At 33.8% G+C, this 17,403-nt stretch overlaps 1 protein-coding gene and 1 long non-coding RNA gene across 4 annotated transcripts in view; both read right to left on the bottom strand.

Moving 5' to 3' along the window:
- The window catches only part of LOC134736835 (uncharacterized), a 279,550-nt gene that overhangs the window by 166,035 nt on the left and 96,112 nt on the right, over nucleotides 1-17,403 (bottom strand). The window contains exon 3 of one of the 3 annotated variants that reach the window (XR_010121201.1): nucleotides 1,337-1,371. The exons of the other annotated variants lie outside the window; for them this stretch is intronic. This is a non-coding gene — a long non-coding RNA (uncharacterized lncRNA). Of the gene's footprint in view, nucleotides 1-1,336; nucleotides 1,372-17,403 lie in introns of those variants that run through there. 3 annotated transcript variants of the gene reach the window in all.
- Nucleotides 10,418-10,872, bottom strand: KRTAP19-7 (keratin associated protein 19-7). The gene has a single exon (XM_055279443.1). It carries the CDS (start codon nucleotides 10,836-10,838, stop codon nucleotides 10,647-10,649), a length of 192 nt encoding a protein of 63 aa, XP_055135418.1. The 5' UTR covers nucleotides 10,839-10,872; the 3' UTR covers nucleotides 10,418-10,646.

Genomic DNA, 17,403 nt, shown 5'->3' with positions numbered 1-17,403 from the left:
ATTTACTTGATAGCAATTATTCCCAACAGAATCTTCAGAATTATGGCAGGATGATAAGGGCAGAGCCCTTGATAGATTGATAGAGGAGTGAAAAGTCCTTGTAAGTCAGAGACCAAAAGAACATTTTACAGTTGATCCTTGAACAACATGAGGGTTAGGAGCATTAACTCTGCACAGTCAAAAATCCACCTATAACTGCTGACACTCTACAAACTTAACTACTTACATAACCTACTGTTGACCACATTTTTTATGTTACATGTATTACATGCTATATTCTTACAATAAAGTAAGCTAGAGAAGAAAAAATGTTATTTAAAAAATTATAAAGAACAGAAAACTCATGCCTGTAATCCCAGCACTTTGGGAGGCTGAGGCGGGTGGATCACGAGGTCAGGAGATGGAGACCATCCAGGTTAACACGGTGAAACCCAGTCTCTACTAAAAAATACAAAAAAATTAGCCGGGCGCCATGGCGGGCACCTATAGTCCCAGCTACTTGGGAGGCTGAGGCAGGAGAATGGCATGAACCGAGGTGGAGCTTGCAGTGAGCCGAGATCGCATCACTGCACTCCACCCTGGGCGAAAGAGCGAGACTCCGTCTCAAAAAAAAAAAAAAACACACACACACCAGAAAACATATTTACTATTCATTTAGTGGAAGTCGATCATAATCAAGTTCTTCATCTTTCTCTTCACATTCAGTAGATTGGGGAGGAGAAGGAAAAGATGTTGGTCTTGCTGTCACAGGGGTGACAGTTACAGACAAAATTCTTTCTGCAAGTAGATCCACATAGTTCAAACCCATATTGTTCAAGGTCAACTGTACATAATGGCACCTGTTACACATTAATCCCAAAGTTCACAGTTCTGTGTTACTTAGAGCAAGAAAGTAGAACTTGTGGAGACCTGAGACTTGTGAATGTAAATTGCGAAAAAATAACTAAATTCAAGTTAGTCAAGCCTCACACCTAAAATTAGAGTATTTGTCAAGGGTGAGAAAAAGTTTAATAGTCCTAAAAGCACTTCAAAACAGTGTCTTAGCAAAATTATTATGAGAATAATATCCAAAGACTTGGCCTAGGTAAAACAATCCCGAAGGAAAATAATTGTTTGATATAAAAATATATTGCTTAGATATTGCAAAACTTATATAAAACAGGTTCATCTTAATGCATGGACAAGAAATCAAATTTACAATGGCAATAAAATGTTTATTAGAAGTATGAATAGAATTATTACCTTAAAGTAAGGAAAGTAGCACCATTTTAATAAGCCTCAATAATGAGAAAAATCAGTCCTTAGTATTGAACCTTGTTCCAGGATGAATAGTTTTGGTGGGTTTTTGATTTTTGTAGACAAAGCTGGGCTCTAAATAAAGAAGTTGAGATTAATAAGTCTAAACAGAAAATTACATTGTAACATTAAGGAAACCAGTAAAATGCTTAGACTGTATTAACATAAAAGATCTGAGGTTCATAAAATATCAGAAACTTATTTTAGTAGAATAAAAGGTATAGGTATGTTTCATGAAAGAGGTACAGCAGAAACCACAGCCATATGTACTGTTACCATTAATCCATACTGAGGATCAGGGACAGAGACAGAGACAGAACCCAGGCGACCACAGTAGATTCAAAGAAGCTCATGATGTCACCACCTACGTGAGTTTTTTGTTTGTTTGTTTGCTTGCTTGTGGTTTTTTGGGCTTTTTTTTTTTTTTTTTTTTTTTTTTTGAGACGGACTCTCGCTCTGTCGCCCAGGCTGAAGTGCAGTGGAGCGCGCTCTCGGCTCACTGCAAGCTCCGCCTCCCGGGTTCACGCCGTTCTCCTGCCTCAGCCTCCCGAGTAGCTGGGACTACAGCGCCCGCCATCACGCCTGACTAAATTTTTTTTGTATTTTTAGTAGAGACAGGGTTTCACTGCGTTAGCCAGAATGGTCTTGATCTCCTGACCTCGTGATCCATCCGACTCGGCCTCCCAAAGGTGGGTCTTTTAATATTCTCTCATGGAGGGAAGAGGCCAATCATGTCCATAAATTCTTATTTAATTGGAATAAGGTCTAGGTCTCAATGTTTATAAAAGCTCCCCAGAGGGAGTGGAAAGGTGGAATTGTTTCTGCGTGATGAAGGAGTAGTGAAAACGTTATTGTGGCTATAGTTTAGTTAATGAAAAAGACAATATTGGGAGATAAAGTTAGGAAGGGGTTAGATTATGCAGGAGCTCCAGGGCCTTGATGATAATTCTTTAATGAAATTTCAGGTGTAATAGAAAGACATTAAAGATTTCCAGTTAAGGAAGTGATCTGATTGACAACTTGCTACTGTATGGTTCATGAATTCTAAGAGTTCTAGAATAGAAGCCTAGAGTGTAAGATTATTATAGTAATTCAGGCAAGAGATGGTGGTAGATTCTATAGGGGGCTTGTTGGTGGATAGGACACAGATGAAGGGGATAAGAAAACGAGAAATGCAGAGTAACACCTTAGTTTTGCGCTTAAGAAATTTGTTGAATGTCTTTGACATTATATTTAACAGGAAGCTTGGGTATAGGCAGATTGTAAAAACATCAAGAGTTCCTTTTCTAAAATATTGAATTGACAGAGATTACATATCTTCAGGGTATTCAATGTGATGGTTTGATATATTTAATTTGGTGTAAGTACACTTTGTGTAATGATTACCACAATCAAATTAATAAACACATCCATTTACTCAGGCTGTATGTTTGGTCCCCAGAACTTATTCATCTTATAACTGAAAGTTTGTTCACTTTAACCAACACTGCCCCTTTCCTCTGTGCTTACCCCGCACCCCTTGCAACCACCATTCTTTCTACTCAAGGGATCTATCAAACTTTTAAAAATTTCACTTATACTTCATTCTTCTGCCTCTGGATTATTTCACATAGCATAATGTCCCCCAGGTTTATCCATGTTGCCTCATGTGGTAGAATTTCTTTCTTTTCAATGGCTAAATTTTTTGTATATATATGCATATATATATTTTATACATATATAATATATATTTTATATATTATATATATTATATATGTATTATATATTATATATATTTTATATATTATATATTATACATATTATATATTTTTTATATATTATATATTATATAATATATTTTTTATATATAGTATATATTATATATATAATATATATAATATATTATATATATTATATATTTTATATATATTTTATATATTTTTATATATATTTTATATATATAATATATATTTATATATTTTATATATATTATATATAATATATATTTATATATTTTATATATATTATATATAATATATATTTATATATTTTATATATATTATATATAATATATATTTATATATTTTTATATATTATATATAATATATATTTATATATTTTTATATATTATATATAATATATATTTATATATTTTTATATATTATATATAATATATATTTATATATTTTTATATATTATATATAATATATATTTATATATTTTTATATATATGTATACATACATTTATATATTTATATATATTTATATTTATATATATAATTCCAAAATTTCCTTATTCATTAATCCATCCATGAACACTTAGATTGTGGCCATATCTCGGCTATTGTGAATAATGCTGCAAGGAACATGAGGGTGCAGATATGTCTTTTGAGATTCTGATTTCATCTCCCAGAAGTGGAACTGGTGGATCATATACATGGTAGTTCAATATTTAATTTTTGAGGAACTTCCATATTGTTTTCGATGGTGACTATACAAATTTACATTCCTTCCAACAGTGTACAAGGCCTCCCTTTTCTTTACACCTTTGCAGTGCTAGTTATCTTTGCCCTTTTGGTAATAGTCATCTTAGGTGTAAGGTGGTATCTCACTGTGGTTTTGATTTTCATTTATTTGATTATTTACAGTATTGAGGACTTCTTCATATACACAATAGCCATTTGTATGTCTTCTTTGGAAAATTGTTCATGTCCTTTGCCCATTGTTTAGCTAACCATTTTTTGCTATTGAATTGTGTGAGCTCCTTATATATTTAGGATATGAATAGTATTCCATTGTGTATATATACCACATTTTTTTTACCCATTCTTTATCTATTAGAAACTTTTAATCTAGTAATTCTATTATACAAGTTTGGTAGCAGAAGTTATGACTACAGCCACATGGAGCTCTGTCTACTTAATTGGGTCTTTCTTATTAAGAAAACGAAACTCATAGTGATCATTCATTGCCAAGTCCTTAATAAATATTATCACCTGAACATGACAATCCTATGAATTAGAACCAGCCCCACATAGCTATCAATACCTCGTGAGATAGGCTCTAAACACAATTTGGAGGACAGAAAACGAAAACTTACCGAGGCTAACTTGTCCGAGTTCACCTAGTTAGGGGATAGTGGAGCCAAAACTCAAACCCAAGTCTCTTTGAAGCCAAACCTTTGTGTTTTAGTGCTCATCTATTTTTTTCTCTGTTATAATACACAAATATGGATGTCTGAAAACATGGTGTAGTGCTATCATCTTATGGAAAGGTTGTCTTAAATATGGAGCTGTTAAATATTTGGACCAGTAAGGCTTATGGTTATCTTGCAGTCTGCGGTCTACTTTGTCAAGTCCACTTGGGGGACTCAGTTTTGTTTTTGTTTTGTTTTGTTTGAGATGGAGTCTCACTCTGTTGCCAGGCGGGAATGCAGTGGTGTGATCTCGGCTCACTACAACCTCCGCCTCCCGGGTTCAAGTGATTCTCCTGCCTTAGCCTCTCGAGTAGCTGGTATTACAGGCACCCGCCACCATGCCCGGCTAATTTTTGTATTTTTAGTAGAGATGGGGTTTCACCATGTTGGCCAGCATGGTCTTGATCTCTTGACCTCATGATCCACCCACCTCAGCCTCCCAAAGTGCTGAGATTACAGGTGTGAGTCACTGTGCCCGGCAGGGACCCAGTTATTAGGTGATCAAAATAGTCATTGAGGATAATCCAGAAAACAAACTACAAAATATCTGGAGTCAGACTACAGACCAGATTATGGAAGCTGCCACATCCAAACCCACAGTCAGAGCAAAGAATTCTGTAGAAATTTCTTTAGGTCATGACATCAGACATTAAGGATTTCGTTTGATAAACAGGGCAGTAGCTGTTGTAAGTACCTATGTGGTACTTTCATATCCACTGAAGGGTGGGTTTAAGAATCCATAAAGATGTGTCAAGCTCTCCTTTCAAATAAAAATAGTACAAACAAGTCAATAAAACCATTCCTTTCATAACTGAGAAGAGGTCATTTTGAACTTGCTCTTAAAAGCATTCTATTAGTTTTCTTTCTGTTTAGCTTACATTCTTCAAAAGAAACCTCGGCTATGATAAGAAATCATGGTTATATCTCCAAAGCAATCTTTTCTACATTTAGAATTTTGTAAATAGCTTTCAAAACATCAAGTAGTTTTGTAAAATAACCTGACATTTTGCCAACCATTAATTATACTGCCTTGCTAAAGTATAAAATCTTGTATACTATCTGCATTATTTTTACATTATGGCTTAACAAATAGCGTACAATTTATTCAAGAAAATTGTATACAAACTACAAAAATTGATGCAACCAAAAAACTATGTTCCTCTTTATAAAAGTGATGAAAATGTTTTAATCTGTTAATTTCCTTCATGGTCATTTTGCAGTTTTTAAACCATGTATTCTAAACTGTCTCAAATGATTTCAAATGTAAAATAAATAAATAATAACAAAGCATGTAAATCAACAGAGATTGAGTAAAGGGAAAACAAATTCAAATCATTTAAAAATCAGTTTTCAAAGTACACAATTCATGAATGGCATTAGCATTCATCAGGCATATCCAAGTGTCCTTAATTATGAAGACGTTTGCAAAATTATTTATCTCCTTGTCCTCTAGCTTTCTCAAGTGAACAATAACATAAAGTAATTAGAAAGTTATTTTCTAAAGTTATGAAGTTCTGTTCTTGTGAACCTTTAGAGAATCTTTAGAGTTTAATACACAAAATGGTAAATCTGTGGGGATAATGCCTCTCACTGTTAGACCGACAAAACTGTTGGAAATATTGGCAGTCGTGAATACTAATGGCCTTGTACATGGGAAGTGGTAGTTTCTATTATTAAATCAAAAGGCAGGACAAGATGGTTCTGCAGTGATTCGTCAACCAATGGAGCATATCCAGTAAGAAATTTGTTAAAACAATAGACTTGCTTACGTGTATAGAGACAAGGCTATTGTGCTAGAAATCTTAACGTTTCCCCTCCTTTACCCCAAATCCAAGATAGTTTATTTAATTTTGATTTTTAATTGCCAGAATTTTTTTAAGTTTTGTAAAGTGATACAGCTGAAAATAAGCGCTGTATTAATACATTCTAAATTTTTAAACTGTAAAAATCTTGTACATGGCATTTATGTGTGAGACAGCAACAAAATATCTTGCTCAAAAGCCCAGCACACAGATTTACCTGCTTCTTATTGAAAAGTCAAAAGGTTAATTGAAAAATTCTTTGGAAGTGGGGAAGGTTTAATTTTCATTGGATGTAAATATTTATTTTGTTATTCCTGTGAATATACATTTGGAGAAAGCTTGAAGGCTTCCAGGATGACTAGGTTTGTCTAAGAGGTGAGAAGAAAGAAGTGGAGGAAAGCACATATATACATTAAAGAGGCTGAAATCTCTATGGCAATGAACATTTGGGGAAAGATCTTAATTTGAATAGTCAATTTAGGCAGATAGTAAAAATCACAAACCAGTTCTCTGAAATCAATTATAAGCTGCCTTGGGGTAATGCCTCTGTTTTTGTTGATGAGGTTGCTTGGCTGTACACATTTATGAGAAGATATAGATTAAAATTACAAGTTCTCTAATGGACAGTTATAAATGACCCTCTAAATGTCAGTTTAAACGCAATCCATTCTAAATCAAAAACATCATTATCTCCTTCCAAATCTCTTTTAGTTGTAGAAAGACATGCTTAGAATTGTTGAAAGAATTTTAAGACTGAAATCGAAAGTCTTATGTTGAATCCCCATTTCTATTCAATCACTTATAAATTACATAATCTGAACAAAGTAATATTAAACACAAAATATAGATTACTGTTATGGTTGAGTTGTGAGTCCTCTCTCAAAAAGATACGCTGAAATCATAATGCCCCAGACCAGAACATGTGAGTATGACCTTAGTCAGAAATAGAGTCCTTGCAAGCTTAATCAAATTGAGGTGAGGTCATTAGGATGGGCCCTAATTCAATATGACTGGTGTCCTCATAAAAAAGGTAATTCAAACACAGAGAAGACATAGAGAAGTACAAGAACACCATGTAATTGCAAAGGCAGAGATTGAAGTTATACACCTGCACACCAGGAAGTACCAAAGATTCCCAGAAAACCACCAGAAGCTAGAAAGAGGCAAGGAAGAATTCTCCTCTTGGCTTCAGAGGCGGTATGGCCCTTATAGACACTTTGATCCCAGACTTTAAGCCTGCAGAACTGTGAGACAATACATTTATCTTGTTTTAAGCTACCCTGTTAACGGAACTTTGTTGGCCCTAGGAAATTAATGCAATCACCTGCTGTGTGTCATGCATCATGATATATAATACTTATGTATTTGCATACATATGTGGAGGACGGTAGGTTTATTTTGCAACATTTCTTAAAAATAAAATAAAATGATCAGGCTTAATCTTGAAAGTATCAGTGAAATTACATGTTTTAAATCACACAGTTAACAGTAAATAAAAAATACAATCTCAATCACTTTTGTGTCCAAAAATTTTTATTTTCTCCACTATTCTAACTACTTCTTGGAGTAGTTTGAGGACTTAAAATGCCTCTTTTTACTTTAGTTCCTATTTTGGAGAGTATTATAAAAATTTAAATAACCATCTATCAATCTATAAGGCACCTTGCAAAATATTTGAAAAATATTAGGTCAGAAATTTTAATTACCTCTTTGTCTTCACTAGTTCAGTTTATTTAACAAATATTTACTGAGCTCATATTATGTGCTAGGCTCATCTCAAGGAAACCATTCACTGTAGGGCAGCTTAACCTCAAAGCCACCTGTAGAGGGTTTCCCTTTAGTCTGGTTTTTCTTTAGTTCAATTAATCTTCACCCAACTATGTATAAATCTTCAGGGAAATAAAGAACAACAAAATATCTCATTTTTAATCCATATTCTATTATGACTTGTGAAAAAGGAGAGAAAAATCACAGTTATGTGTTATCCTATCCTATATAAATAGTCTAGGACAATTCTTCTTCAAATCAGCACTCTCCCTTCTTTCTGAACTCTTGTTTACTTCAGCGTCCCTTGCCATCTCAGGTGTGATAATTAGAGGCCTTCTAATTGGCTCTGCAAAGAAAAGTTAGCTTTCTCAGCATAACTAAGAAAAAATAACTTTTTTCTATAAGGATGATCTTTTGTTACAAAATACATGCAAAAATGTTTTAAAAAGCATTTTTATCTTTGTGCAGATAAAAATGGTTGCTTTTTTCTATGGTAATTTCATATCATGTGGCTTAATGAACTATTCTAATTTTGAGTTAGGTTTACCATTGATTCTCAAGAGATTTTCCAGGTATGCTGTCATGTTAGAAGTTCTTAATATTTTTCTTCATCAGGACTGTATTGGTTATTGCAGGTTCTTAATATTTCTGTATAAATTTTAGAATCAACTTGTTAATGTTTATATGGTTTGGCTCTGGGTCCCCAACCAAATCTTACCTTGAATTGTAATCCCTATGTGTCAGGATAGGGAACTGGTGGGAGGTGATTGGCTCATGGTTGCGGATTTCCCCCGTGCTGCTCTCATGATAATGAGTGAGCTCATTAAAATTGTGGCACTTTCCTCTTCACTCTCCCTCTCCTGCCACCACATAAAACATGCCTTGCTTCCCCTTTGCCTTCTGCCATGGTTATAAGTTTCCTGAGGCCTCCACAGCCATGTGGAACTGTGAGTCAATTAAACCTCTTTTCTTTATAAATTACCCAGTCTCATTATTTTGGATCTTTAAGATTTAATGACCGCCCTGTTGGGTTTTGAACTTACATGGTGCCTGTATCCCCTTTCTTTTGGATGATTTCTCCCTTTTGGAATGGGAGTATTTACCCGTTGCCTATACCCTCATTGTTTCTTGGAAGTAACTAATTTGTTTTTGAGTTTACAGGCTCATAGATGGAAGAGACTAGTCTTGTCTCAAATGAGATTTTGGACTGAGAACTTTTGAGTTAATGCTGGAATGAGCTAAGATTTTGGGGGACTGTTGAGAAGAAATCATTGTATTTTGCAATGTGAGAAGGGCATGGGATTTGGGAGGGGCAAGGGGCAGAATGGTATTCTTTGGATTAGTGTCCCCATCCAAATCTCATGTGGAATTATAATCCCCAGTGCTGGAAGTGGGGCCTGGTGGGAGGTGATTAGCTCATGGGGGCAGTTTCTTGTGGTTTAACACTGTCTCCCTTGGTGCTGTCATGACAGTGAGTGAGTTCCCATGAGATCTGGTTGTTTAAAAGTGTATAGCACCTCCACTTTCTCTCTCTTCTTCCTGCTCCCTGTTCAGAATTTACTGGTGAAATCATCTAGTCTTAAATTTGCATTTTTGTCAAAATGGATTCATGAATTCAACTTCTATATGACATATAGAAATATTCAGGTTCGTATTTCTTCTTGGGTCCATTTTTTATACATTTAATTTAATCAGATAATATGTATTTGAGGATGGAATAAATTGGCCCGAGCTTTGTTTTATAGCTTTTTTCTATGCGATTTTTTAAACATACACAAAAGAATAACTATTACACCAACCATCATATTCCCATCTCCTAGATAAAGCTATTGTTAATACTTTGATATAATTCGTTCACATTATTGTTCTCCAATGCTATAAAATAATCTATGTGCAAGCTAAAACCTTTTCTTATTATACTGCTTTGAAATTATCAAGATATTCTCCAAGAAATAGTGAATTAAAAGATTAAGCAGAAGCTTATCATCACAGAAGCATCTTTAACCTTTAGGTGTAGAATTCCTGTTTGCCCAGACGAGAAAATATAGATATTGATAATGTTAAACATGAGGAGGAGGAAGAAGACAAAGGAGAAGGGGATAAAGAAAAGAAGATAAAGGAGAGGAAAGGGATGGAAAGGGAGGAAGAAGGTATAAGGGACAGGAAGAATGAGGAGGAGGAGGAGAAGGAGGAAGAGATAATCATGACATATAATATATTGGTAATTTTTTTATCTATCAGAAGAAAATATTACCATGGTTGATTATATTAATGCATCACAGCACATTTATTGTGACAAAAATTTGAGGCTCAAATCACATTTACCACATCAGAAAAAGTTCATGGTTAGATATCAGATACTGAAAGACAGTCTTTCTTAGAGTATAATGGCTCTCCAGCCAATAAAGAAGTGAATATCTGGAGAACATCACTGATCAAATGCCAATATCTAGTTGATCAAGTTTTCTTCACACTATTGTCAAAAGGCAGGTGATCCAAGCAGCTATTTTGTTATCAAGACAGGATAAATGAAGCAGGCAGGTTATGGAATAAAGTTTCTTGGGAGAATTGGGAATCTCACAGAAGACCGTATTTCAAGTATTTATTCAATAGAATCCAGAAGACCAGTATCCCCCATAGCATGATGGGTGGCAGCAGCTGTATCTGTAGCCTCCATAGCCACAGCCATAGCCCAGATTGCGGAAGCTGCCACATCCACAGCTATAGCCATAGCCCAGGCCACCGAATCCTCCACAGCTGTAGCCTAGGCCTCCATAGTAGCTGCCGGAGTACCTCATGTTGTCAGAAGTGGTGTGTGTGGTTAGCTGTTGTAGGTCAGTTTGGTGACTGTGACTGGACGGGAACATTTATATATACTCTGATGCATGTGGAAAGCCATACCTTTAAATGTCATACCTTAGAACGTGTTACCTGAAAACTATGCTAACTATCTTGTTTTGTAACACCCATGCCACTCTCTTCCTTGTTTATGAAGCTAGTTATTTAGAAATTATACAACATGTTTTATTTTCTGCTTTATTTGGATTTCTAGATAAGTGTTTTGCCTCTAATAAAATGTAGTTGCATTTATATTCACTGTACATGTATGAGTTTCTGAGTTTCAAACTCCATAAACAAATCTCTATAGCTTCAAGTATTCTTCAAATTGCATCTCGTGCGATTACATTTACCCTCTGATTGCATCCTTTCCTTTGACAGTCCATGGCTGCTGAGCCTTTTCTAAGCCAAGGGTGTTACCTTTATTCTGCCAAGAATTCACATAAATTGAAACATTATTGTTCTCCGAAATGACAATCAGCTATGATGTATGTCTTTATACAATGTGCTTTTAAAGTCAGCTGGGAACCACATTTTATAGTGGAATGATGATATTTAATTTTTAAAAGAGTCACAAATTAATGTCAAAGGAATTTCTCAAATATTATGCTTCATGTACAGCTTGCCTGCTTAGTAGATACCATTAAAGAATACATAAAGTTCCTGCCAATCCCTTATAAATAGTTTCCTCTCCACAAATTTATTCTTAGTCCAGATTCTACATTTCATACTATCATAGGATCACATAATTACAGAATTAAAGAGACTCGAGTCATCATTTATTTCAGTGTTCTTGTTACCGATGAGAAAAATGGATTCAGAGAGACAAGCAGAATTATGCAACAATGAAACTTAGTGGCAGATTAGGACTAAAACCTAAGTACTTTGATTATTGGCCTTAGTTCAGCAGATGCATTTGAAATCAAAGATTGCAGGTTAGGGTATATCTTCTCCCACAATGTCCAGCTGCCTTGTATTTTTGTGTCATATCATCAGTATAAATAAAAGCAAATGACATGAAACCAGTTAGCATATATGCTCAGCTACTTCTGCTTTATAAATATATATATATATATAAAAATATAAAGTGTGTGTATATATATATATATATATATACTTTAAGTACTGAGGTAAATGTGCAGAACGCACAGGTTTGTTACATAGGTATACATGTGCCATGGTGGTTTGCTGCACCCATCAACCCATCGTCTACATTAGGTATTTCTTCTAATGCTATATCTCCCCTAGTCCCTCACCCCCCAACAGGCCCTGGTGTGTGATGTTCCCCACCCTGTGTCCATGTGTTCTCATTGATTAACTCCCACTTATGAGTGAGAACATGCAGTGTTTGCTTTTCTGTTCTTGTGTTAATTTGCTGAGAATGATGGTTTCCAGCTTCATCCATGTCCCTGCAAAGGACATGAACTCATCCTTTTTTATGGCTGCAGAGTATTCCATGGTATATATGTGCCACATTTTCTTTATCCAGGAATCTCAAAGAATACAGGTTATTTTTTAACTTTGTTTATACTGATTAAACTTATTTCCTTTACCAGTTTATTAAAAGTGCTACATAACTAGCTACTTACATATTTCCATCCTGAGGGAACTTTGCAACCTCCAAGTTGAAGGGAATTATTAATGGTAAAGAATTGCTGTATTTGAATTTGCTGCAGTTAAGAAAATGTAGATTCAATATAATTTTAGGTAATTTTTTTAAAAGACCATTGTCTTTAGCACTTGTCACAATCCAGATAAAGCCAGATATATTTGCTTGGTAGGGAAAATGTTATTATCAGGAATAGAAGATCCCAGAACCTCCCATCTAGGAATTATTTTCTAGGGTCCTCTGCTTTGTTTGATTCATAAAAGTGAAGCTAACAGGTATGTGAGCTTTGCCTGTCCACAAAGCATCAAGTCATCTACTTCTTCTCATTGTCAGCTCACACAACCTCCTATTTGGCACTGATAGGACTAGACTGACCCCAGTCACCCTATGACTCACGCTGGTTTCTGTAGAGAAGAAACGCTTTACAGTCTTTTATCTTTCTGAGATACTAGTGCATTCACATTTTAAGATTTTACCAAATATCATTATTAGGAACTTCTCTTATTCTTAAAACAATTCTTTATTTTTTTCTTTAATGAGCATATATTTTACAAAATATATTCACATAAAAGTCAACATTATTATTCTGTGGTTGTGAAACTACTGTGGAACAATCAAACCATCAAACAGAAACTTCATGAGTTAAGGGAAAAGACCCAATTCCCTCATCATGTCTTTTAACTCAATAGACTGTGGACATCAGTCACTTTAATGAGGTCATCATACGTAAGTTTTTCTTTCCTCATTATTGTACCCCCAATAATTGCAAAATGAGTGAAATAACCATCTAAAACCATCTAAAAGCTAGCACAGAGTATTTTCACTGACAATCCAGAAAAAAACACATTTTTATGGATGATTCTTCCTGGAGAGTACATATGTAAATGATACATTAATTGGCAAAAAGCCAAATAAGATGATAGATTTTTGTCTACACAATTTGTACTTTTATTTTAAAAGTAAACAAAGATAACAGATAATACTTACTGAGAGATTCATATGGGCCAGTCAGCCCATATGAACACATATGACACCTTCCATATGTGTTATATTTAGTATAACATGTATATTCAAGAGGTATGTAGCAAAATTGTCTATAGAGATGTTTGTTTAGTATGCTAATATCTAAAATATACCTATCCTTATGTTAATTAATTGCTCCTTGTATTCTCTTGACTAATTTCCTAAATAGTTGCTAGTAATATTGAAGATTCAAAAAAAGACATTGAAAAGTACCTTGCTGGGTGCGGTGGCTCACGCCTGTAATCTCAACACTTTGGGAGGCCGAGGCGGTGGATCACCTGAGGTCAGGAGTTAGAGACCAGACTGGCTAACATCGCAAAACCCCATTTCTACTTTAAAAAAGTACAAAAATTAGCCAGGCATGGTGGCACGCACCTGTAATCCCAGCTACTTGGGAGGCTGAGGCAGGAGAATAGCTTGAACCCGGGAGGCGGAGGCTGCAGTGAGCCAAGATCATGCCACTGCACTCCAGCCTGGGTGACAAGAGCGAAAAAAAAAAAAAAAAGTATTTATCTGATATTGCAAAGACTGTGTGAAATATGGATTAAACAATGAGAAGTCGATGCTATTTTAAGTTCTAGACTAGAGATGATAAGATATGTAAAAATTATGAACAATGCCACATTGTTATAGAAAAATACCTGACAAAATGGTCCAAGAGCTGCTTCATAATTTCACATTTTGTTTCTTTACTGCCATATACAATATCCAATAACACATTTATTTTTGTTAATAAAATATGTTTCCATCCTTATCTAATCATTGCTGATGATTCAGGGTACGGTAGGGAAGCTCTGTTTACCCAAGAAAGAATCAGAGTCTTTATAAAATGGAATTATTAAAGCCAAACACATTAAATTTCTATAAAGATTTTGTAAATATTTAATATCAAATCTGTAGATAATTTTCTTGACACAATTCCAATTGTGATAATAATTGACAAGGATAAAGACATGTCTTTTTATTACTAAATAGCTCTGTAAACATTTTGCTATAGGAAAATTAAATCATTTTTATTCTTATATTGTGTAAGCTGATCACTTCAGTTTAAGAGTCCTGTTAAATGTTTATATTCTTACTCTCACAGGTCTTACCATCACTATGAACATCATGCATATAATTTGCTAATGAATACTGAAATAAGGGCAAAAATTTCCACAATTGACACTGTTATTGATCATTTATCTGTAGAGTATGTCAATACGTCTGGAAGGGAAACTAGATCTAGAGATGAAACAATGGATAGTAAATATTATTATAAAACTGGTGGTATTGTCACATAAGGAAATAAATTAATTATACGTTAGGGTAACAAAAGAGTACTATTAGATGGATAGTTATAAGATTAACATTATACATTAAAGGCTTTCATGCACTACTAAAAAAAGCCCTTCATAAAATATAATTGAATAATAGCTTATTCCAAGTTCAATAATGTCAAATAGAGCAATAGATTTAACAAGAAATGTACATGACATTGGTGCAGAAATTTCATGGAAGGATATTGATGACTTGAATGAATGAAGAATTATGACATTCATTTTATTGTATGAGAAGATAAAATACAGAAATGATACAATCCTTCCTATTTTAATTCAGAAATGTAATAGGATCCCAGTCAATATCACAGCATGATTTTTGGAAATTTACAAAAGTATCTTAATATTTATCTGATAAAAAGAAGATAATTTCCCAGACAAAATATTAAAATAAAGTTAAACAGCATGGTGTAATTGTTAAAATTAGCAGCTTACTGAAATATAATAAAAAATCCAATTTATTATTCTGTGTTTATATCCTTCATTTTTCTTAGAACTTTTATAAATATACAGAAGGAAATTAACTTTTTATATTTTGTTATATTCTTTTAAGTACAAGAAAAAATGTTAACTTTTGTTAAAATGTTGTTTCCATATTGCTCCATCTGTTCTTTGAAAGTCTAGAAAAAATTAACTTAGAAAAGTTTATTGAGAATAGTTTTGTTGACTCAGAATTGCTTGTCTAATTAAGTTTATTCATTTCTTAGTGAAATATTTAAGGCATTTTAATATGTTGGAGTAAAGTATGACTTTTCTTCAGATATTTGCAGTTTCCTAGCATGCAATCTGAATAATGTCCTACAATTTTAGGGGAAAAGTCTGTGGCCACTGTTGTATCTTCTTGCTCATATTTAATTTCATCACACACATATACACATTGCATCACAAGATTTATTTCTATTTTCACGATTCCTCCCATCAACTGATCAATTTACCAATTCTGCTCTTATTCTATATTTTAACGCTTTAGTGTTTGCTTTCATTTTTATTATTTCATCTTTTTGTACTTTATAGTTGCCTATTTGGCCTCATCCTAACTTTCAAGATCCACAGGCACATATCTCCAGTTTTGCTCTTTTAATTGTTACTGTTAAATGATTAACATATTTAAAGACCTGCCCATGTTTTGCTTTATATGTTGAAATCCAACCTAGATTTTCATGGGCAGTGTTCTTATTTTCTTTATTTTATAAGTATTTTACCGTCTTAGGCTTTTTTCTTCTACTCATTACATAATTAAAATACATATTTTGATATAATTTTTATTAAACTAATCTAGTTTTATAGCATCGTGGGTTGGCAGTGCAATGTTTGGTAAAGTATTGAAATTTTTCTGGAATGTAGACTATGTTTGCTGTTTTTCTAAATATTGTACAAATTGTTGAAAAGATCTATGATTAAGAACATTTGTTTTTCTACAGCATCTTTTGTCATTTTTATTTGACCTATGTTTATTATTTTTATATAGCATTTTCTTAAATTGATAGAAGTGTGATAATTATTTAATATCCACTGTATTCCTCTTAAATTTGTTTATTTCTAATATTTGCTTTCCAATTATGTCCATCTCTATTTTTTGAGTCACAGTTAATAATAGCTGTAGTAACCTTATTACCTATAGCAGTCTTATCAATGTATAATTAAAATTTGTACAATATAATACTTTTAATTTATACTTTATTTCATAAGACTTGTTGCATTTTTATTTTATTTTATTTTTATTTTTTTGAGACGGAGTCTCGCTGTCGCCCAGGCTGGAGTGCAGTGGCATGATCTCGGCTCACTGCAAGCTCCGCCTCCCAGGTTCACACCATTCTCCTTCCTCAGCCTCCTGAGTAGCTGGGACTACAGGCGCCCACCACCGCGCCCAGCTAATTTTTTTTTTTTTTTTTTTTTTTTTTTTTTTTTTTTTTTTTTAGTAGAGACGGGGTTTCACCATGGTCTCGATCTCCTGACCTCGTGATCCACCCGCCTCGTCCTCCCAAAGTGCTGGGATTACAGGCGTGAGCCACCACGCCCAGCCTTGTTGCACTTGTTTTCAGCCTGCTTTGCTTTTTATATCTTTGGCCAATTTTTTTTTCTTGTTTTAACTATTTTTGTGTGTTTAAAGCAGATGACCACAATTGATACTTGGTGGCCACAGTACAAATGGGTGAGAAAATGTATTATTGGCTAGAGCTATTACTAATTAGATAAATATTGCATTCAGAGCAATAAAGTAATGATGCCTTAGGCAATGTCACAAAGTTCTGAAGCTTTTGTGTTATTCAGTGAGTCAAATGATTGAAAATTATGAATATTGTCAGAAAAAATATATATCTACACAGCATTTTAAATATAATCTTGAGATCTGTATGAACACCAAAAATTCAAGGCACATAAAATTAAATGATGAAAATATTTAACAGCCTGCCCATATTTTGCTTTATCTGTTGAAATCCAAACCTAAAAGCTAAGTTAGATAGCTTCATAGGCCAGGAATCTTGATGCCTAGTGTGGGACATTGAAATTACTAGGATTGAGAAATTGAAGGATTTTTTTAATGAAGTAGCAAAAAGTAATAACCTTATTATT

Source organism: Symphalangus syndactylus, chromosome 5, assembly GCF_028878055.3.
Source record: "Symphalangus syndactylus isolate Jambi chromosome 5, NHGRI_mSymSyn1-v2.1_pri, whole genome shotgun sequence".
In the NCBI taxonomy this organism is placed as follows: domain Eukaryota; kingdom Metazoa; phylum Chordata; class Mammalia; order Primates; family Hylobatidae; genus Symphalangus; species Symphalangus syndactylus.
Note: the sequence above shows the minus strand (reverse complement) of the source record. Positions and strands in the feature narration are given on the sequence as shown.

What these genes read in the sequence shown, in the direction of transcription:
- KRTAP19-7 (XM_055279443.1), bottom strand. Translation starts at nt 10,838, where the DNA reads ATGAGGTACTCCGGCAGCTACTATGGAGGCCTAGGCTACAGCTGTGGA.